Source organism: Chlamydotis macqueenii, chromosome 1 (genome assembly GCF_036417535.1).
Source record: "Chlamydotis macqueenii isolate bChlMac1 chromosome 1, bChlMac1.mat, whole genome shotgun sequence".
Taxonomy (NCBI): Eukaryota; Metazoa; Chordata; class Aves; order Otidiformes; family Otididae; genus Chlamydotis; species Chlamydotis macqueenii.
Window position 1 is genome coordinate 13,005,590 of NC_141556.1, and position 22,657 is coordinate 13,028,246.

The 22,657-nt window shown below is 39.4% G+C and overlaps 1 protein-coding gene across 11 annotated transcripts in view; it reads left to right on the forward strand.

Moving 5' to 3' along the window:
- Window positions 1–22,657, forward strand: part of MAGI2 (membrane associated guanylate kinase, WW and PDZ domain containing 2) — a 757,279-nt gene that overhangs the window by 490,962 nt on the left and 243,660 nt on the right. For all 11 annotated transcript variants that reach the window (XM_086745852.1, XM_086745763.1, XM_086745773.1 and 8 more), the window contains one exon: window positions 19,320–19,535. In XM_086745852.1, the coding sequence (XP_086601978.1) occupies window positions 19,320–19,535 (216 nt within the window). The remainder of the gene's footprint in view (window positions 1–19,319; window positions 19,536–22,657) is intronic.

The window sequence follows — 22,657 nt, forward strand, 5'->3', positions numbered from 1 at the left end:
TTTTGAAAGTTTAGAAGGCTTTTCCAGTCCAGGCAAGAGTGATGAGGGAAAAGATTGCCTGCCTTTCCAGGGCAGTGGTGTGTTCCTTGCTCTTTCTCCCTACCCCACACTTTTTTTTGCTACTTCTGTCCATTCCTGTCCTCATTTCTCCAGGTTCAAATCAGAACCCCTTTGCTTTGAAGTTCAGGTCAGCATCAGGCAAGGCATTGGGCATTACCGTTGCTAAGAGCAGCCTGTCCTCTCCCAGTTGCATGCTTGTGCGTTGACAGGGTCAGAGCATGATTGAAGGGTGAGAGATGCACAAAAGCAGAGAAGGCTTGAAATTAAATAGTCTTTGAAGCTTTCCCTTAACTAGTCTCACTCTGGCACAGACCCCTGCCTTAGGGGGATGATCCAGTGGAATAGCAATGACCTAAAGCTACTGCTCTGCCCACTCAAGCATGCAAGGGGGAGAATTTATCTCAAAAATGACCATATGAGAATATCTGGGCTGCAAATAAATGTTTGTAAAATATGTACATTAACATTAAAAGAATAAGGACTTCAATTTTTTTTCTGAATAAAACCATTTTCTTCTGAAATACTGAATGCTACACAGAAACAAAAAGATAGAAAAATCCTGTGGTTGAGACCTTTATCTCTTCTTTCAATTATTACTAGTGCCAATGGAGTAGCTGTCCTAATTAAAAAGACTTTGCCCTTTCAAACAGAGGAGCTGGATTCTGATCCAAATGGCCTTGTAGAAAAGAAATTGCTGAATGAAGTCATTACTCTAATTAACATTTATGCTCCTAATGTTAACAATGTACTTTTAAAAGGAACCAGTAGCATAGATATTCCTCCGTAAACCCTCTAATAGTCTGGTGTGGGTACTGATTCTAATTGCCTTGGGTTATCAATTTAGACAGATCTTCTAGGGGTGATTGCGTTGTAAATCAGATATCTCAAGAAAGTCATTATTGAGCTAATGAACGACAGATATTTGCAGTGATGAATGGCACAGCTGATAATGCTTATTTAGCCAAGTGGTGTACTTAAGTGGTGTTCTGTGTTGCGAGTGGAAAGAAGTGACCATTCACCAGTAACTAGGTAATCATGTGTTAGCTGTTACTCAGTCTGATCCGTGGTTCTATCTTCCAGTTCCCAGGATTAGCCCAGTCCCCTGTGCTCTACATCCCTAAGCCATTTCTGGGCATTGTAGCTCACAGAACAGTAGTTTGGATCCCTGCATCTCTGTTTGACTTTGTTTAGATATTTCTTGTCTCCCTTAACATAAATCATAATGACAGCTTAATTGGTTTATATTTCTGGAGCCGTTTGAAATGTGAAGTGTTGTATAAGTGTTCAAGGTTGTTATTACTTTGTGACTCTTCCCAACCATTTTCTTTCCAGAATGAAAATTAAAGAGAAATTATTTGCCATTTACAAGGCTAAATATGGTGAATCCTGTCATAAGTAATCACCCAAGGATCACAAAAAAAAAAAAAAAACCAGCCCTTTTTTCACAGAATTGCACTTTTTAAGTGCTTGAACTTTGCCATCTCCTTCATAACACAGCAAATCCCTTAACTTCCCTGGAAGATTTATGCTCATGTGAATGGAGAATTAGAGCTTTGATATCTGTAGCTGTGAGAGGGTAGTTTCATGATGGAATAAAGGTCCCAGAAAATATGGATCTTCAGTACAGGTTTTGCTATAATTAAAATATTTGGCCATTTGATACACTTAGAATTTGAGATTATGACGTCTTTATTTCACAGAAGGAATATTTATAATTGTAGTAGTCTTTAAAGCACAGTATTATTGCAGAGTGGAAGATTCCTTCATTTATAGATGCATATTTTAAATAAAATATTTACATAAACCAAACTGCTAGGTTTTTGGTTGGTTTTTTTTTCCCATAGAGCAGTGTGGACTGGAGACTAACCCTCTAGCTTTTCCCTAGAACCTGGCTAGCACTTGGCATTACCAGAGAATTTTTATCAGATGCAGTTTTCAAAAAATAAAGCCACGTGGGGACAGATGTTTGTGCATTTAATTCCCTTTGTTGCTTCCACTAGCTCACAGGGCAGAGTCAAGGGGTATCCATGACAAAGTAGAAAAGTCTTTTATCCTAGAACACGATTTTAGGATCAGAAATTAAGCAGGCAGACAAAACAAGGACAGCCAACAAAAAGTAGCCTGGGGCAACACAATGTGTCAATGAGAAAGAGAAAGATAAGAAACACTTGGACAGTTGTGCATGTTGGCTTCAATCTATAATGACTGTGCAGATCATACATCAAAAACATTTGGCTGTCCTTGACAGAGAACAAAAAAAAAAAGCCCAGATTTTTCAGCAATTGTTAATTTTTTTTCAATTGAAATTATTTAAATAGTCAACCTGGAGAATAACAATTCATTTATTCTACCTCTGCTTTTGATTATTTGTCTAAGTGGCTTCAGGCAATTTTTAGACATCATCTTAGAGAGACAAAGTTAAAGCTGTCTTCATCTTTTAACAATCAGTCTTTCTGCTGTTGATCAGCTGGATTTACAGCTCTCACTGATGTAAATTCCATTTGTGTTGTATCTTTCTAGCATAAACTAAGAGCAAAATTTGGACCATCAGCTCAAATAACACTTAATTCAGTCAGCACTGACAGCTACATTTCTCAATTTCTGAGCATGCAGAGACCTCCATGGCCTTGGGAACGAAGTCTCTTTTTGTGCCTAAATTCTGTCATAGTCAAGAAATGAGTGGGAAACACCTATATCCCACACACTTCCACAGCAGTCCTATCCGTGCTCAGAGAATCCATAATATAAGTTGGACTCATGGCAAAATGCCCAAGCTCTCATGGTGGTGATGACACTTTCTTGATAGCCTCATGTCCACTTTCTTGGTAGCCTTGTGGCCAAAGAAAAAAGGCAGTGGAAGGTCAGGGTTTATTTAATGACTCACCTTGCACTCCCAGAGAGTGCCCTAGCTACTGGATGAAGGTGACAGTCCATTCCTTCTTTTGGAAGAATGATCCTATGAAGCTTATAATCTGTGGAACCTGAAGAAGAGCAAGCCAGAAGTGGCCTAATTATATAGTTCAGAAGTGAGAAGACTCATCAAGTGTGGACAGGTTCATTTGTTAGAGACTCCAGAACTATCTTTTCCTACTCTATTTTTCAACTAACGTAATGAACTCACCCCAATGATGGCATGCAATATCAATTGCATCATTCCCCAATATCTATTAGTTTGTTTCTAATCTGAATTTTTTCTAAATGCCTCAAAATTATTTTGGATTAAAACCTTTATTTTTTCCTCCTGGCTGAAAGTTGTGTAACAACATAGGTAGGCTGTGGGTTTTTAGGACTGTTTTTTAGGCCTGGGAATTGCCTCATCATGCATCTTTATGAAGTCACTGAGCTCTGGAGAAGCACAAATTCCTTGTTATAGCACAATAATTCATTGTTAGGAAAGTTAAGGATTAAAGAAAAGCTAAGGATTAAAACTCTCATGAGAAAAATAAAGCTCTATATCTCTGTCATATTGGGACCAAGGTGGTAGACAGCAAATTGAGTAAAAAATATCATGTGAAAGAGATACCATCCCAAAAATGGGAATACAGCGTGTCCATTAGTTAATGCTTAATATTTAGGATTTATAATACCAAATTACCTTAAAAAAACCCTGATTGTTTACATTAATATGGCAAAATATTAATCTTCTGTTGATGAAAACAGAATCTATATAGTTTTTCTCTGGGGTTTTTTGGGGGACTAACTTTGTTTGGTTTTTTTACCTGGAATTACTGGGAGTCTCTGAAAAGTATTTTTTATTTATTCTGACAACTCCTTAAGGGAAGAACCAATAAGGAACATCTGATTTATTCACGTTGTGCAAGATGACTATCCAGGACAATCTGCAGATGCCTTTTTAGGCACATAAGGCAAGGATTCCCTACATACCTCTCTAATTGTCAAGATAACTTTCTCTGGTAGCAGCTTGAATAAATGAATAAAAAAAAAAAATTGGTTGACTACAAGAATCACTTTTTTTTCCTCAAAAAACAAATTTAAAGAAAATGTCAGACGAAATTAACAGTCTAGAGTGCCTTCTTGAGGTTGTCAAGGAAGTTGGAGATGACAGGTTTCCAACTATAACCCAGAGAAAATGCCACTGTGAAATTGTATAAGATGTCTATAAATGCAGTTTTTTAAAATAAGCCTAAATTCCTATGAAAAATAGGAAACACAGTACTGATAAAAGCAGGGGTGGGGACATTAATACAGCAAAAGACAGATCAGGCAATTCTCAGGACTCTAAGACCTCTACAGTATATATTTTTGAGTAAACTTCACCTGGTCCATGTTCCCCTACACATAACATATTCAGATAGATCTGTAGCAAGTCTGGATTGATTCCACATGCAGGTAATCTCTCAAAAATTTCTGGTATAGTAACTGTATGTTTTGAAACTTATTCTCATTTTAGACTCAAAACTTGATCTGAAAAACTTCAGAAGTTCTACAGTTTAATTCATTTTGAATGCAGGTGCTTCCTCTCACTGACCTTCAACTTCTCATCTTTACTTTTATGTAAATTTTGTATTTATTTCATTTAATCTTATCCCTTCCGTTTTGCCACCTTATTACATAAATACATTTGATTTGTAGAAGTTAAATGCATTTGCATGTTCTTCTAGGAAGTTTATAATTTTCTTTGCTTTTCTCAGAATATCTTTTATTTCTGTAATTTTTTTCCTTAAAAAGGTCTGGGCCAACACTGTGTGCAATAAAGTTCTTAAACACATTCTTGAACACTTGCATTACACATCATTCTGTTCTTTCCATAAGCTGCCTTCCAGTTTACAATTCTAGCTTTGCTTATTTTTTTAGCAGAAGGAAGCTGATACTGTACAGTGAGCTGTCTGCAGTAATGCCAGTATCTCTCTAAAAAGGACAGTCATTTTATAATGGTTCCCTGATTTGCATTTTTCAGTAATAAATTTCATCTAACTTGATGCTTTCCCATACATCTATGTTTTTACACTGGATAAAATTTTGTCTATAAATTCTCTGAGTCTTTTCTCATATTTCCTTTCCAGATCATTTGTAAGGTTGTAAAACCATGTAGATACTACTGTCAAAATGGAGAGACCCTGCTGCAAGCTGTTCTTTAATATGGCAAAGGACTATTCCTTCTACAAGAAACTTAGCAATAATGTATAAATTATGCAAAATCAGAGTTCAAGGAAAGTAGGCAATCTTGTCGTTTGTTAAACCTCTGTCTTTTAATGATGGCAGAAACTAATAGCATGATTCAGTGTGTTGGGACCTTGGTTATTAAAGGTCTAAATCACGCCATCTATCATTAACCTTCTAAAAGGTGTCTGGACCTTCTTGTAAGGTCAGCAACCAAAAACATGTATGTTTCCAGAGGTCAATTCATCCCACCTAAGATCCTCCCACCCAGGGCAGGTGGATAGAAAAAGCTGGTTACTTTAAACTAGGCACCTAACTTCTAAGCAGCAGAAGTGAAATGAGTTAAAAACCTACTCTTTCTTATCATTTAGGTATTAGACACAATGACAAGTGACTGTTCAAGGGCTGAATCCAGACAACAACAGCCAGCTCACAACAAAAACGATATATGTGCTGTGGAAAGAAGTGCCTTGGTATCTGTGCTTAGCCGCAGCAAGTGATATACTGTTTAGGTACTGAACCATGTATCTTTTATGGGAAAGTAGAAGTTTCAGATTGTACTATAATCTTTTTGGAAGATTAGGTCAGATGACAGAATTGCTTTAAAATGTGCAAAGTACTAAAAAATAGTTACTAATGTATTTATCAAGATGTATTGTTGCACAGTCTTGTTCCAATATCCTGCATTCATAGCTGTGTGATTCTTGCTTGTGAAGTCCAAATGCCTTTTTATATTCATTATGAATTCCTGTCCCTTTGTCCACAATCTTCCTTAGAGTAGCCTTTTAAAGAGCTCTGTCTAGATTTTTCACTTCTGGTATGCTGTGCTCAGTATAAGATCAAAACATGGAAGTTAAAGGTCACTTCACATTTGCTGGTGGTTGGGAGATCTGGGATGATGTGCAGTGCGTGCAGCACAGTGCTGCATCTGATAAGCAGTCATCTCTCTTCTAGGCCATTATCTAAAATTGATTTGTTCTGCTTCTCAGAGAGAAATACAAACTTGAAGAATATTTGAAAGAAATAAGGTCAGGACCTTAATCTTTGAAGAATCTTAAAGCAAGACAGTTCCCTCTCCATAACCACCTGGGCCTGGACTTAATGCAGAATGGTTTATAGTTACTTTATCTGAAAAGTATTTACACCTTCAACCCTTGGGATTCCCAGGTCTGATGGGATAACTGTTATTTCCCAACTGTGAGAGATTTAGGGCTCAAGAGGGTTGTATCTGTTCGCATGGTTTGGTCTTGGTAGGAATTAAAGGGATGATGAAAACAGTTCAGGTGGTATCTGATTCTCTAAAGATGAAATTGTTCTTTCTACTTGCTTCTTCTACTCTTACACAGAATCTTTAGGGATTAATCTTGCATATGTGTCTAAATTTCTAGATGGTCTACTGCAAATACGTAAAAGATTAATTAACAAAATCTAAGGAATGCAGAATATTTGTAGGATAAAACTACCATAGTACATAAAAAAGAAAGAAAGAAAGAAAAAAGAATAATTTAGTTAAAAGAAAAAACCATGTAAAATGGAACTGTGGAAATAGAGATGAAGAAAAATTTGGAGTTTGAACTCTGAAATATACTAAAGCATGAAGTGACATCTCTGAGGAATTTTTTTTTTTTTAAATGAGAGTTAACTTTGTATGCCTTAGTTTTGGGGTCTTCAAAATTTCTGAAAATCAGAATTGTTTTAGATCATCCCCTATGCAAATCTGATATACTCTATCAGTTCCTTAAGTTTACAAAAAAAAAAAAAGATTTGCTACTGATATTTATCCTGAAAAAAAGACCAATTAAGAAATTGAAACAAACTAATATATCCTTACTGTTACAGTCTTTCCCAATCTGTTTGGAAAAGAGAGATTCTTACTGGGGCAGTTGAAGTCCGATAGTAAGAGAAGAGTACATCTGTCATGTTGGAAGTTTTGACAGCCCGTCTGCCTCCATTCCTGTATTTCTGAATTTAGAAACTTCCTCTGCTATTGCACTCTTTGGGGGCCAGATACTCTTGGGCAAAAATCCATAGCTATAATTAGTGATTTAATTTTAATGTAGATGAATAGACAATCCTGAAGCCAGTTATTAAAATGTCATTAGTTGACAGAGAAGTTAGCATATCTACCTAATGTCTGTTAGCAGAAGCTGCAGAGACCAACCCAAATGAGAATTCTGCCTGGGGAAGAGTCGTGGCAACATAAGGCATCAAAAATTTTCCTGTCTCTGGGAAACAGCTGAACAGCCCCTGCCAGAAAATGCTTATGTGTTTGTTGGGAATGCATGGGCAATAACTCTGATCTCTCTGTTCTAGCAGAACTCTGAGATCTCTGGAAAATATTCTTTTTTAGTAGCTTTCGCCATAGCTAAAGCCTAATGCAGTTAGAAAACAGCAAGGGTAAAAAACAGATTTTATAACAAGTAGCCCTGGGGACCTCTATATCCAGCAAGTATGGAATTAGTTCTGTATATCATGTGTAACTCACTCTGACAGTACTCCCAAAGTAAATAAATTTTAATTTGTATTTTTAATTCAGATGTTAATGTAACAGCAAGGCTTAGAGAACTAAGCAATTTGGATTCAAAGACTTGGTTAGAAAAAGAACAGCAAGGACTTCTCTGGGATCTTCAGTTTCTGACTGAAAATTGAGAAACTAAAAGTAGCAGAAAAACTCTTAGTAGAAGTATAACTATGCTTGTAAATATTTCAGAGGACACAATAGAAGTTAAGAGCTATTGTTAAAAAACATAACCACAAATCAATATTCAATAACATTTTTTTTTCCTAAATTCTGAGAGATCTGAACTACAGTCTTTCTTGGTCTCTTTGCCATCTTAATCACACAAGATCATGAGTAAAAATAACACCAATGTAAATCTAAAATCAAAAGGCTTTAGAAGGCTTCATTTTTTAATTCCACTTACTTTGGCACCACACTAAGAGTTCTGTAACTTTGATCCAGCACGTAGCATTGCAAAACCATCATGAAAATGTATGAACCCAAGAACAAAATCTACTCATCCAACCTTACATTAAAGATTAAAAAATCCCTAATTATACTATAGTCACCCGTCAAAATAAATTACTTACTCAGGGTGAGTGGGTGAAAAGAGGTTTGCTAGGCTTCCTTAAGGAGCTGGTAATTGTCCTGAATTTTGTTAAAATACATCAGTAATTATATTTTAACAACGTCTATGTACTATTTTCCTCTTTGGGAATTTTATAATATGGTTGTAAGAATTTTGAGAGAGGGATTTTTCAGTCTTAAAATATTCTATACTTGTCTATTTATACTGCAGAATATCTTTCATGACATACAGAAGAATGCACTAAATGACATATAAAGGTGACCAGAAATGTTAGAATAAAATAATTTCATAAGAAGATGCCAATTGCTTTGATGTACTTCCATGGCAAAGTGATGTCTGGATTTGACAACACAGTGAAGTGAGAGCATGGTGGTGCCACATGGTTAGTTCTTGGAGATCTACACAGATTTTAGGAGGTCCATGGATCCTGCATTTACAAATCCCTCCTGTCTTCAACATCCATTGCACACAATACCAAATCCTTCAAAGAAGGTGTCTGCAACACATTCACCTGGGCTATGTTGGCCACGAAATTTTCATAGAATTATAGAGTTATAGAATGGTTTGGGTTGGAAGGGACCTTAAAGATCATCTAGTTCCAAACCCCTGCCATGGGCAGGGACACCTTCCACTAGACCAGGTTGCTCAAAGGCCCATCTCCAACCTGGCCTTGAACACTTCCAGGGATCGGGCATCCATAACTTCTCTGAGCAACCTGTTCCAATGCCTCACCACTCTCGCAGTAAAGGATTTCTTCCTTATAACTAACCTAAATCTGCCCTCTCTCATTTTAAAGCCATTACCCCTTGTCCTATCCCTACATACCCTTGTAAAAAGTCCCTCTGCAGCTTTCTTGTAGGCCTCCAGGTACTGGAAGGATGCTGTAAGGTCTCCCTGGAGCCTTCTCTTTGCCTGGCTGAACAACCCCAACTCTCTCAGTCTGTCTTTGTAGGAGAAGTGCTCCAGCCCTCTAATCATCTTTGTGGCCCTCCTCTGGACTCTCCCCAACAGGTCCAGAACTGGATGCAGTACTCCAGGTGGGGTCTCACAAGAGTGGAGCAGAGAGGGAGAATCAACTCCCTTGACCTGCTAATCACACTTCTTTTGATGCAGCCCAGGATGCAGTTGGCTTTCTGGGCTGCAAGCACACATTGCTGGCTCGTGTTGAGCTTCTCATCAACCAGTACCCACAAGTCCTTCTCCTCAGGGCTGCTCTCAGTCCATTCCCTGCTCAGCCTGTACTTGTGCTTGGGATTGCCCAGACCCATGTGCAGGACCTTACGCTTGGCCTTGTTGAACTTTATGACGTTCACACAGACCCACTTCTCGAGCCTGTCAAGGTCCCTCTGGATGACATCACTTCCATCCAGCATGTCTACCACACACACCGCTTGGTGTTGTTGGTGAACTTGCTGAGGGTGCACTCTATCCCACTGCCCATGTTGCCGACAAAGATGTCAAACAGGGCTGGTCCCAGTACTGACCCCTGAGGAGCACCACTCATCACTAGTCTCCACTTGGACATCGAGCCATTTACCACAACTCTTTGAGTGCAGCCATCCAGCCAATTCCTTATCCACTGAGTGGTCCATCCATCAAATCCCTGTCTCTCCACTTTAGAGACAAGGATGTTGTGTGGAACAGTGTCAAATTCTTTGCACAAGTCCAGCTAGGTAATGTGAGTTGGTCATCCCTTATCCATGAATGCTGTAACCCCATTGCAGAAGGCCATCAAATTTGTCAGGCATGATTTTCCCTTAGGGAAGCCATGTTGGCTGTCATAAATCATCTCCTTATTTTTCCATGTGCCTTAGCATGGTTTCCAGGAGGATCTGCTTCATGAGCTTGCCAGGCACAGAGGTGAGACTGAGTTCTCCAGCTCTTTGTTTTTTTCATTTTTAAAAATGGGAGGTTTGTTACTCCTCTACCAGTCAGTGGGAACTTCACTAAACTGCCACGACTTCTCAAATACAATGGACAATGGCTTAGCAACTTCCTCCACCAGTTTTCTCAGGACCCGTGGATGCATCACATCAAGATCCATGGACTTGTGCATCTTCAGGTTCCTTAGATGGTCCGAAATTGGACTTTCTTCTACAGTGGGTCGTTCCTCATTCTCCCAGTTCCTAACTTTGCTTTCTGTGACTTGGGTGGTGTGGCTAGAGCACTTGTTGGTGAAGACTGAGGCAAAAACTTTACTGAGTACCTCAGCCTTCTCTGTATCCCAAGTAACTGGGTCTCAGTTTTCTTCAGGAGAGGGCTCACATTTTCCCTCATCTTCCCTTTATCACCAACGTACCTATAGAAGCTTTTCTTGTCCTTGATGTCCCTGGCTGGATTTAATTCTATAAGGGCTTTAGCTTTCCTAACCTGATCCCTGGCCACTCGAACAATCTCTCCGTATTCATCTCAGGCTACCTGTCCTTGCTTCTACCCTCTGTAGACTTCCTTTTGTGTTTGAGTTTGTCCAGGAGCTCCTTGTTCCCCCATGGAAGCCTTCTGGCATTTTTGCAAAGTTTGAGAGACTACCAATCACATATGATCTTACCCTTCTGGTTATACTGCCAGTGTGTTGGGCATGCTCTAAGCAATATCAAAACCACAGACTTTCTTTCCTGCTGTCTTCTGGAGGTTGCCAGAAACCTACACTTAAATTTGCATCCAAAGAATGCTCAATGCTTGGACTCCAGAGTGGAGCAGACTCGATCCTGATGTCCTAGGGCTTGCAGGCTGTGGGTCACTACAGATGGAGATGGTGGTTTTAGATCTCCTTTCATTGTTAACATTGCACTTTTTGGTTGCTTCCAAAATCTGGGAGTTTTGTTAGTTTTTTTACTATAATTTAGATGATGTTCAGACACTTTCATCATAGATTATAAACAGAGGCTTCTTGAGGTATGGAACAGGCCTCTAATCTTAAACAAATACAGCTAATATTTTTGAACTAAATAACAAAATATTCACATTTATTATTTTAATTAAAAATTAAGCTAATTTCTGCCTACCAAAACTTTGTATATTGTTGCAATATTATTTTTCCATGTTTATTTGTGAGCTGTTAAAATGTCAAATGTAATTCTTATATCAGACAATAATTAAACTTCACAGTACTTTTGCCTTGATTTATTTTCACTATGAGTGACCACAAAAGCAACATGTAGAGATTTAACATTCAACATAACATTTGCAGTTATTGTTCTAATAACTGAAAAATAAGGTTTGTTTTTCATTTCCTAGAGTGGTGGCTGACTCACACATTTTTGACTGATACTTCAGCAATTCAAAGTTGTATAAACAGTACAGAGAGATCAATCTAAATGAGGGTGCTGAATAAGCAGAAGCAGGAGTGTATTTGTAGCTGGGTATTGTTTCATCCTACTCTAAAAATAAGTGTGAAAAGGGATGCGTATCTCATCTGAGTCACACCATAGTTGGAAGTATTCAAATTAAAATCATTTGGCTCTGGCACACCTCTTGTTTTCTGTCTGACTGTTCATTCTTACTACAGTCTCCTAATTCCTCAGCATCACATTTAAGTTTTCGTAATACTTTTATTTACTTTTCGAAATACCTAGATGAAGCCCCCATAATCCAAGGGGAAATTGTTAGTGACCTGCTACACCACTTAGATGCACACAAGCCTATGGGGTTGGATGGGATCCACCCAAGAGTACTGAGGGAGATGGCAGAAGCGCTCATCAAGCCACTTTCCATCATTTACCAGCAGTTCTGGCAAATCCTGGAGGTCCCAGTTGACTGGAGGTTATCAAATGTGACACCCATCTACAAGAAGGCCCAGAAGGAGGATCCGGGGAACTACAAGTCTGTCCGTCTGACCTCGGTACCAGGGAAGGTTATGGAGCAGATCATCTTGAGTGCCATCACACAGCACATACAGGAAAACCAGGTGATCAGGCCCAATCAGCATGGGTTTATGAAAGGCAGGTCCTGCTTGACTAACCTGATCTCCTTCTACGACAAGGTGACCCGCCTATGGATAATGGAAAGGCTGTGGATGTTGTCTACCTAGACTTTAGTAAAGCCTTTGACACTGTTTCCTACAGTATTGTCCTGGAGAAACTGGCTGCTCCTGACTTGGATGGGTGTACTCTTCGCTGGGTAAAAAACTGGCTGGATGGCCAGGCCTAAAGAGTTGTCGTGAATGGAGTTAAATCCAGTTGGCAGCCAGTCACAAGTGGTGTTTTCCAGGGCTTAGTACTGGGGCCAGTTCTTATTAATATCTTTATCAGTGATCTGGATGAGGTGATTGAGTGCTCCCTCAGTAAGTTTGCAGATGATACTAAGTTGGGTGGGAGTGTTGATCTGCTCAAGGGCAGGAAGGCTCTGCAGAGGGCTGGACAGGCTGGACCGATGGGTCAAGGCCAATTGTATGAGGTTCAACAAGGCCGAGTGCCGGGTCCTGCACTTGAGTCACAACAACCCCATGCAATGCTACAGGCTTGGGGAAGAGTGGCTGGAAAGCTGCCCAGCGGAAAGGGACCTGGGGGTGCTGGTTGACAGCTGGCTGAACATGAGCCAGCAGTGAGCCCAGGTGGCCAAAAAGGCCAACAGCATCCTGGCTTGTATCAGGAATAGTGTGGCCAGCAGGAGTAGGGAAGTGATTGTCTCCCTGGACTCAGCACTGGTGAGGCCGTACCTCGAATACTCTGTTCAGTCTTGGGCCCTTCACTATAAGAAGGCACTTGTGGTGCTGGAGCGTGTCCAATGAAGGGCAATGAACCTGGTGAAGGTTCTGGAGAACAAGTCTTACAAGGATGGCTGAGGGAACTGGGGTTGTTTTGTCTGGAGAAGAGGAGGCTGAGGGGACCTTATCGCTCCCTGCAACTACCTGAAAGAAGGCTGTAGTAAGGTGGGTGTCAGTCTTTTCTCCCAAGTAACAAGTGATAGGATGAGACGAAATGGCCTCAAGTTGCACCAGGGGAGCTTTAGATTGGATATTAGAAAAAATTTCTTCACCTAAAGGGTTGTCAAGCATTAAAATAGGCAGCCAGCAAGTGATGCAGACACCATCTCTGGACATATGCGAAAGGCTTGTAGGCGTGGTGCTTAAGGACATGGTTTAGTGATGGGCTTAGCAGTGCTAGGTTAATGGTTAGACTTGATGATCTTAAATGTCTTTTCCAACCTAAACAATTTTTGAACTAGACTTTTTCATTTCTTAGATGAGTTCAGTGGAGCTTCAGGAGCGAAGGACTCTCGCAGCAATAACCCCTTTCCTCCACAATCTGATGGTTCAGGCTGGCCAGTGCCAGGAGCTAAGGGAGTACATCCTCCTCCACAGCTGGGGATGCGCAAACCTGGCAAAAAGCCCTTCCTCTCCCTTCCCTGTGCAGAAGGATAGAAAGTGGAGATTTCCACTCTGTCTTGCATTTCGGGCTCATTCCTCGCAGAACAGGAGAGAGATGGGGCGCTGGTGGTGAAGGTGCTCAGTGAGGCCAGGCAGAGGAACACACATGTAGCTCAGTCCCTGCAGCGTGGTGCAAAGTGGAGCACAACATTGTGGGAGACCCATTTATGACTGTGTCCAGTAACTGGATCGCTGTGTGTCAATCACATTGGTACAGTGACCATCACTAGATCTGACTCTTGTTATTATTTCACTGTGCTGATTCTTCTGCTTCTTTACTACCACCCAAAAGCTTTGTCTTTTTTTCTTCCACAAGGGCTTACATTTTCTCAGGAAGCAAGTTAGGATCTATTGCTTCATCATCAAACACTTTATCAATAAAATAAAAGTCTTACTACTTCCTGACATAGGTGAGCTCAGGTTAAGAAAAAAAAATAGCTGCCTTGTTCTCCTCATTTTCTCCTTTTTCTGCTTCATTCTGACTTTCTGACTTCCTGATCTGAGCTCTGTTATCAGGGCTAACCTCCCCAGTAATTTTATCCGGCTATCTCCTTGCAGAATCAGGTAGACCTTTTCATATAGGTGAAAAGTGTATTAGGAGTGACAAAGAACACTTGGTATTTGTAACTGTGCTATAGCTTCCAAGCTGTTTTAGCAGTGTCGTAGTTTAGTTCCGATCAGAACCAGACTACACAGTCGCTCTCTCACTCCCCTCACCCTCTGAGAGAATAGGGAGAGATGATGTAAGAAAACAGGCTCGAGGTTTGAGTTAGGGTTAGGCTTAGGGTTGGGGTGAGGGTTAGGGTTAGGGTTAGGGTTAGGGTTAGGGTTAGGGCAAAATAGACTCAGCTTGAGAAAAACGATTTGTCTATTACTAAAAACAAAGCAGAATTATGAGAAAGAGAACAAGACAACCTCCCCCCAGCCCTCCCTCTTCTTGGGCTTAACATTATCTCTACCACCTTCCCGCCCCGAGTGGGACCTCTCTATTACCTTCCCGCCCTGGCTGACCTTGGTGTCTGCAGCCATTCCTCTCACAAGAAATCCTTCACAATCGGCTCAGGCAGATGCCTCTCAGTTTCTCTGCACATCTCCTCTCTTTGCTTCTTGCAGCCGGGCCGGGCCGAGTTGGGCCCAGACGGCTGCCCGGTGGGAGGCCAGAGGGTGAGGGCCACAAGGCCCATAAAGCTCGCACCTCCACCTCTCTGTCCCCGCTTTTGCTTCTTCACATCTTCATTTCTTATTTTTTTTCCTGTTTTCCTCTTCTTAAATACATTATCACAGAGGCGTTGTCACAGAACATTCTGCTACCAACTGGCTCGGCCCTGGCCAGCAGTGGGTCCGCCCCAGGCCCGGCTGAGTCCACTGGACAAAGGGGAAACAACTTCTAGCAGGTTCTTACAGAAGCTACCACCGTAACCCTCCCTCACTAAATAAAACCAGGACAGACAGCAAAGTCAAACAGGTTAGGCTGGACCATCCTGACTGTTCAGCTGGACTTGGAAACAGGTTGGGAGCACTGAGACAATCAGGCACAGCAGCAAGAAGGATTACGCAGTGGTGGTCTTTCTGCAATTAAATACTTATTCTGCTCTGCCTGTCTGCATGAAGGCTTTTGGTCAGATCCAGTGCAAAGAGCTTAGTTTAAGCTCTGCTGGCTTAAGTCAACCTCTGGACTTTGTGCCGGGGTGGCAGAGGAGCATGCCCACATTTTTAAGCACAATGAGGAGAGACCTGAGTAAGAGAGTGGCTGCACTGAGTCAGACCAAGGGAAGCTGTAGCCCCAAACTCTGTCTGTACTACTGCCCCTTGGTAGGTGTTAAGGAAAAAAATATAAGAACAGGGAAGGCATGCAGAGAGACATTCTGCACTCAACCAATCTCTATTGTATGAAACTCTTGATTCAGAATTGATACCTTTATATTTAGTAGAATTTCATGGTATTTTCTTCTATGACTTTGTATAGCTGCCTTTTGACTGTATTGGTGATACTGGGAGCATCTGACAGTGAATGCACCTATTCTCTTATGCTGTGTAAAAAAAAAAAAAAAAAGAAAAAACAAACCAAAAAACCCCCACTTCTTTTGCTTGTTTTTAAACCTGCTAATTTCATTGGGCATCCTCTTGTTCTCATGTAGTGAGAAGCCAAGCATCCATTCATTTATTTTCTAAGCACTTTCCCAGGGTTCTGATTTTATACATATCTGCCATATCGCCCTTCAGTTGTCCCCTTTCCAAGGCGAAAACTCCAAATCAATTTAAGCAGTTCCAAGCTTTAATTGCCCTTCTTTAGTTCCACCATGTAATTTTTTTTGAGAGGCAAGTACCAGAACAGCAGGCAGTATACAAAAGGGAGGGTACTATGTGGTTTTGTATGGTGCTATAAAGGTGTTTTCTGTTTTGTGCTCCATTCGTTTTTTTTAAAGCTCCTAACTACTGAGTTTTTTGACTGCCAATGAGCATGGGATTTATGTTTTCTTTTATTAAGCTTTCTTTTTTCCTTTATTAATTCATTTTAAAAAAATAAACAGAACTGAAATTATTTATTTGGTCTGCTTTTTGTACCCACAGGAAGCTGAATTTCAGTACCTTATGATTAGTGTTTCAACAGTAACATCTTGAACCAGCCCTGTTCTTTGCTCAGGCAAGATGAAAAAGAGCTGGTTTTATCAGAGATTTTCCAAACATCATTGCAACAAAAGTTATGATGTTTAAACATTTAGTCTCTACATTATGCCTAGATATGACTGTTGCTGAAGCTTTATGAAAGAGTCTCCCCTTAGCTCTAATGCTAATTTCTAAGGCTTAGGCAAGGAATTTCAAGACATCGAGAAACTCTTTTTGATAGAATATACAGTTTACATTGATTCTAATTTTTCTTTAATGGAGGATTGCTGTTCCATTTAAAAGGCTAGGTCTCTCATCCTGTGCATTTTTTTCCTTTAGAACTGTATGGTATCTTTTCATCATTTTTATGATGCAATGACTTTGTCAATGTAGACCAGTTTCTTATTTTTAATTTGCTCTGCTTGTGCATATATTTGAATTAAGGATAGATAGATAGCAACTGATAGAGCAAAACTCACTTTTAAATCAGTGGTTACTGGATCATAAATCATATTACATGTTATGTTAGAGGACAGAAGTTGGAAATTATACTGCATTTTCAGTTTGAAACTGAAAGAGTTAAATCCTCTTTGGTTCCTAATCTTTAATGTGCATTTTTGTTTCTTGTATTTTTATATATGTGATATTAATAGAAATGTCTTTGTTATGATTTTTGTCTCTGTCTCCCACTAATGCATACAGTCAGTCCAAGTGGAAAAGTGTTTAATATCCAAAAATAGAATATGTCCTTCATTTAAAACATCTTATCTACTATTCAAGATATTAACATTACTGCTGATTACTGCATTGCATTTGATATTGTGAGACAATGGCAAGACTAAGAACAAAGGAAAAAAGCCAAAGTACTGCACTTTTAGTTTCACAGTTTGTTTCACACTGGTTCTGTAATCCTGGGATTTGTGTGCTGATATTTATGAAATCAGTGGAAATCAGTGCATAGTTCACAAGTTTTGTGAAGCTTATGGCATCTGTGGCACTGATTAACTTTCAGACTGGTAAAATGGCTTAGGTCAGGGAGGAATTTTTTAAATTGAGGAATTCTTTTTTTAAAATATGTAGTATTGCTCACCAATAAAAGTATCATGCTCTTAAGGAAATACAAAAGTAGACTTCCAGCTGAGCACTGCCTTCCAGACTGTTGGCTTTCAGGTGCTCTCAAAATACCCTGCACTGTCAGAGCTAAGAAGTTTGACTGCGACCAGATCTGGTTTTGACATATTTTGAAGATACAGTTTTGTGAATGGATCAATGTAGATTTCCCTTCCTCACTTAAACCCCAAATCCTGCTCCCCTGCTTTAACCCTGGGATTCGGAGATCTGCAGGCTGTGGGAGGGCAGGTCACAGACAGCCATACAAAGGCACAACTCCTAACTCATTGCCCTACTGACACTGGGACTCTGTTAAACCCGCTGCCATCTCATAAAATCAAAAGAAAATCTTCAGTGAGCCAGTTTATCATTCTATCACCCCAGAGTGAGTACGAGGGTTGCCCAGAGTGAGTATGAGGGTTGTTTAACACAGTAAATTTTTCTAGTGTATTACAATTACAGAAACATCTGTTATGAATAATGTTTTGCTAAACCACTGCAAAAAATTCATAGAGTAATCAGTAGTTGTAAGACTGCTCAATTACTTACCTGGTGGTCATGTGGCTGAACATTGTAATTCATGGGAAACACACAGAAATACTAGTAACAGAAATATTTTTTACTCTGCCTGCAAAATGCATCTTATGATGGTTTACTGTGCAGATATAACATATTTCTTTATCTGTGTCACGCTCATATGTGGTTAAAATAATGTTTGCCAGCTGCTAGTATTATTTGATCATGCAGAAGCCCTAAATTGTGGAATAAGAATTTTTAAATGGTAATATGGTCTACAAATATATTCAGCAAATCAGTATCTTTACATAAATGCTTTTTTCTTTGGAAAAGTTTATCAGAGCTGGACAGTATTTTTAGTTTTCCATACTAACTACTGCAAATGTATTTGTATGGCGTCATGTTCACTGCCCTTCAATGCAGCCTTCAGATGAAAAAAGATAACTCTGCATAAATAGCATGCTTTTATCTTTATGTCTTATATTACTCTTTATGTTTGCTTCTAATATTTTAAATTCTTTCATTTAATTGTTTTAATATTTTACTTGTAATCATATTTTTAAAGATAATTTTGAAGTATCAGTAAGAAACCAGTTTCAGGACGACATGTGCTAGAAATGCAAACCTACAGATATTGATAGATAAGATCAGACCATGGTCCATCTAATCTAATAACCCTTCTGACAGAAAGTAGATGATTAAGGAGAAGTTGCCAGAAATTTCATGAGAGACAAATAGAAGGTAATCTGTCAGCCACCTTAAGTCTTCTCAGAATTTCCTAGTACTTTGAGATAATTTTAAGCCCTAACGCATAAGGTTTCAACTTTCTTTGAAAATATATTAGCATTAACTATTACAGTCTGGAGCTTTGCTCATGAATAGCAAAAAAATTGACAAATAACAAAAAATGAGATAGAGCAGGCGTTACTGAAAACTGCAAATCTCTGTATCATTGAACGATTCTTTACTTTCTAAGCAGGTGAGGGAATTTGAGGTGTGTGAAAATGACATAACATAGTGAATAGCCAAGACTTACTTTTATGATTCTTTTGAGCCTTCAGGAACTCTTTTATTGTGGCATAAATATTATAAAACTAATTTTCCCTAACCAGTGATTTGAAGTAAGAAAATAGCTCCAGTGTGCTGCCTATTTGTCAGATATTTGGATCAGAGAAATGTTAATTTACCCTGGTAAAATTTCAGGAAGTGTTAATGTGGTACATACTTCTAAGCATGATTTGATCACTAGTGCTACCACCAACCAAATTATTCACCATTTCATGAAAGATGAATATTTGTCTTTGCAGAAAATATTTTGAACTAATCTTCATATTGGCTGATGGACCAGATCCTACCTCACATAATCCCAGTAATCTAAGCCAAAAGAATGAGGAGCAGCAGATTTTTTTCTGAAAAATTATGTGTTATTCTTTTTATTTTCTTTCCAGACAACTATTACGGCACTCCGAAACCTCCAGCAGAACCAGCTCCATTGCTGTTAAATGTAACAGATCAGATCCTCCCAGGTGCCACTCCCGGGGCTGAAGGCAAACGTAAAAGGAATAAGTCTGTGAGCAATATGGAGAAGACGGGTATCGAACCACCGGAGGAAGAAGAGGAAGAAAGGCCTGTGGTCAATGGAAATGACGTGACAGTAACACCAGGTCTGTTCTTCCTTCTTACTTTTCAATGCGTTTCTGTTATTCACAGGGTCCTCAGTTACCTCCTTCTGCAGTGAGAATATGCATGTTCAGGTAAGGATGTTCTTGCAGGACTGAAAGCCAGGAATCCTGAATAACAGGGTTTCTCTAAGCCTAAACCAAATTACTTAACCTCCATTTTGGGAAGTCATCTCACTTACCTCAGCTACCATAAAGATATCTGTCTCTGAACTAGTCACACTGAACACTCTTTATAGACCAAAGAGAAAAATATCTACTTTCTGAATGCAGTTCATGTCATTTGTTTTGGGTTCTAGGTTAGAAATCAATCACAAATGCCTGTTTCTCTCCATTGACTGTAGAGGGAGTCTAGAGAACTGTAGTTTGGTCAAATGAATCCAGACTCTCTGTTTCAGGTCTCCTTGTTCTCAAACGGTGGTACTCACCAGACAGTTCACTGCATTATAAAGTGAACTTTTGTAAATTGTTAGGAAATCTTGGCAATACTGGGTAAGAGTAAAGTTCTTATCATATTGACAAATTTGTGGCAGTGCCAATGAAACTTTGCTGGCAATACTATCAGGAAGGATGTTTTTAAGCAATGTTACAGGGCTGATAAAGGTTTCAGATGTCTAGTCCTAAAAGGCAGCTGTTGTTTTACCCCTTGGATCATAGGTCTTCAGAAAAAAAAAAGAGGCTTAAGATACTGACTGGTATCCTGAGTGAGAACACTTCAGCCTTTTCCCAAGCAGGTAATCAGCTTCCCCTTCAACATTTCAGCAAGAGTCATCATTTTACAGTACTTAATCATTTTTATTCTGAAATGCCATTTAAGAGATTATTTTTTTTTTTTTGTTCAAGTAGGAAATTAAAGAATTCAGACTTCTATATCTCTCTGAGAAATAACTCTATAAATCTTTTTTGGTGAACTTAGAAATTCAGAAACAAATTATTGAAGTAGAAATCTGTAGTGACAATCATATGGATGAGAAGATAAAAGGGAATATTGCAAGTTCTCTGAATGTATAGGTTAATGTGAAACAAACAAAAAAAAATCCATTATCTGATATTCTAAGCACTGTAAAAAGGATTTTAATACTGCAGATTATGTATTTGTTTTTTTTTTTTCCTCCCTCCTGCATTAGAAAGTATATCAAATTGAATATCTTCCCATCAAGGATGTATTTGCCACATGCTTTTCTGTAGTTGTTGCCTAACATTACACGTAAGAGCAAATCCTTGTGCAGAGTCCATCCCTGTGTACAAGAAGGCTGGCAGAGAGCATGGGGTGAGAGTGGGTCTCGCTCTTCTCTCCCAGCTCGCCAAGGGGCTGCAGCATTACTCCCTGGCCACTGCCATCACACGCAGTAGGAGCCTTGCTTGTCCCTTCCACACAACATTGCATCTTCTCATAGGCAATGCCCTGATGCTTAGTGCCTTTCCTACACAGCTAAGCAGAAGAGGATGGAGCCTTAGGAATCCTTACATAAAACATCAGCACTGGCTCTGTTGCCAGGATACTTCCATAGCGAAAGAGGCAAAGGCAGGATTTGGTCTCTGATGTGTATTGTAGAAATCATTAGAAAGATCGTTCTTTGCAGTTATTCAAAATGTGTCACATAACAGACCATTGCTGAGGAGTGGTTTCCAGGGCAATATATTTCAGCTCAAACTGGATCAAGAGGCAACGTTTACCTGCTTTTCTCGTTGCATTGTATACTTACAATTTGTTTCTTCCAGGCAAATTCAATGTGAACGATGAGTAGGCAGCACCCAAGAAACAGTCGCTGGCATGTGCTGTGTTAAAAAAATGAAATACATGAGAATCAGTGTAAGACAGCCCCCCTTCTCCCCCTCCTTGCCCCCCAGAAAGTAATTCCTGTAGGTGTGGCCAGCAGAACAAGCGGTGCCTGTGTTGGGTCTCATGGTTTCATAAACAGGGTTTTGTTATTCGGTTACACTGATTGAGGACTTCAGGGATTGTAGCAAAGCAGCTCTGTACATACATGCTGTGTCGCCTTTGTTGGGCAGCGTAGCTCCCACGGACCCTGTTACTGCAGTCATTTTCTCTGCGAGCTGACAGAGTCTTAGCTACCTCTGAAATATGTGTACGTTTGTAGTTTGTGTCTTTGAGCAATCAGGAAAACCAGAATATGGGGGTTTTTTTTCTTTTTTTTTTTTTTTTAAGAAAAAACTCTTGATGGAGGGAGCAATCCAGTTTTTTATAATGAAGCAACCAAGACAGGATATTTGTGATTTCCACTTCCTTTACAAAGTGTGTTCCATTTTAAAGGCTTCACTTCTAAGAGGTGACTTTTATTAAATATAAAACTCTTGGGACATCTGAAATATGGATACATTTTTTTAATAGATGCTTAGCAACTTAATGACTTATTAACTGCCAAAGGTATAAGAGTGCTGGTAAGACAAAGGACTGCTGTAAAACTTGGGACTTCTAGGTTGAAATAATAACATCTAAGATGAATCTGAAGAAAATAAACCTGTCTTTATCAGACCAGTAGATGACATTTTTACTTGCAGAGATCTTTGTGCTTTTGGTCTGATTTGTCAGACCACTTTTCAGTGTCCATTGAGATAATCTGTGCATCTGTTGAGCTTTATTAGTAGGAATCAATTTTTCATTAATTCACTTCCACATACCTTGCTTCATAGGCCATCAGATTTCCCTTGGACAGTTGTATTTGGACAGACTGGAGATCTTCAAGTGTGCTCCATAATTGTCTTGTTAATTTGTGCTGTCCAATGTGTTTGTTCTTTCTGATTTTTGTCACCTGTCCTCAGCCCATAACCCGACAGGGAGCCTCCTCACTTGTTTGGGATGAGGGTTTTGGCCATTTTAGATTTGAGCATTCTCAGTCCTTCATCTTGGATCAAACTATCTCAGGACGCAGTAGTATTAGTTGGGAGATGGGATTTATCTCAATCAACTTTAGTAAATTATATGCCTAAATGCCTTACTTTTTGTTTAAGCTACTTGTCTCTGCTCTATCTATATAGTCAGGAGAAAGAGGCAATTCCAAAGAGTAAGAGAGCATAGCTATTTTAGATACCCATTTTAGGATATCATCTCTACAATCTAGAATGCTTAATTCAGCCTACAGATA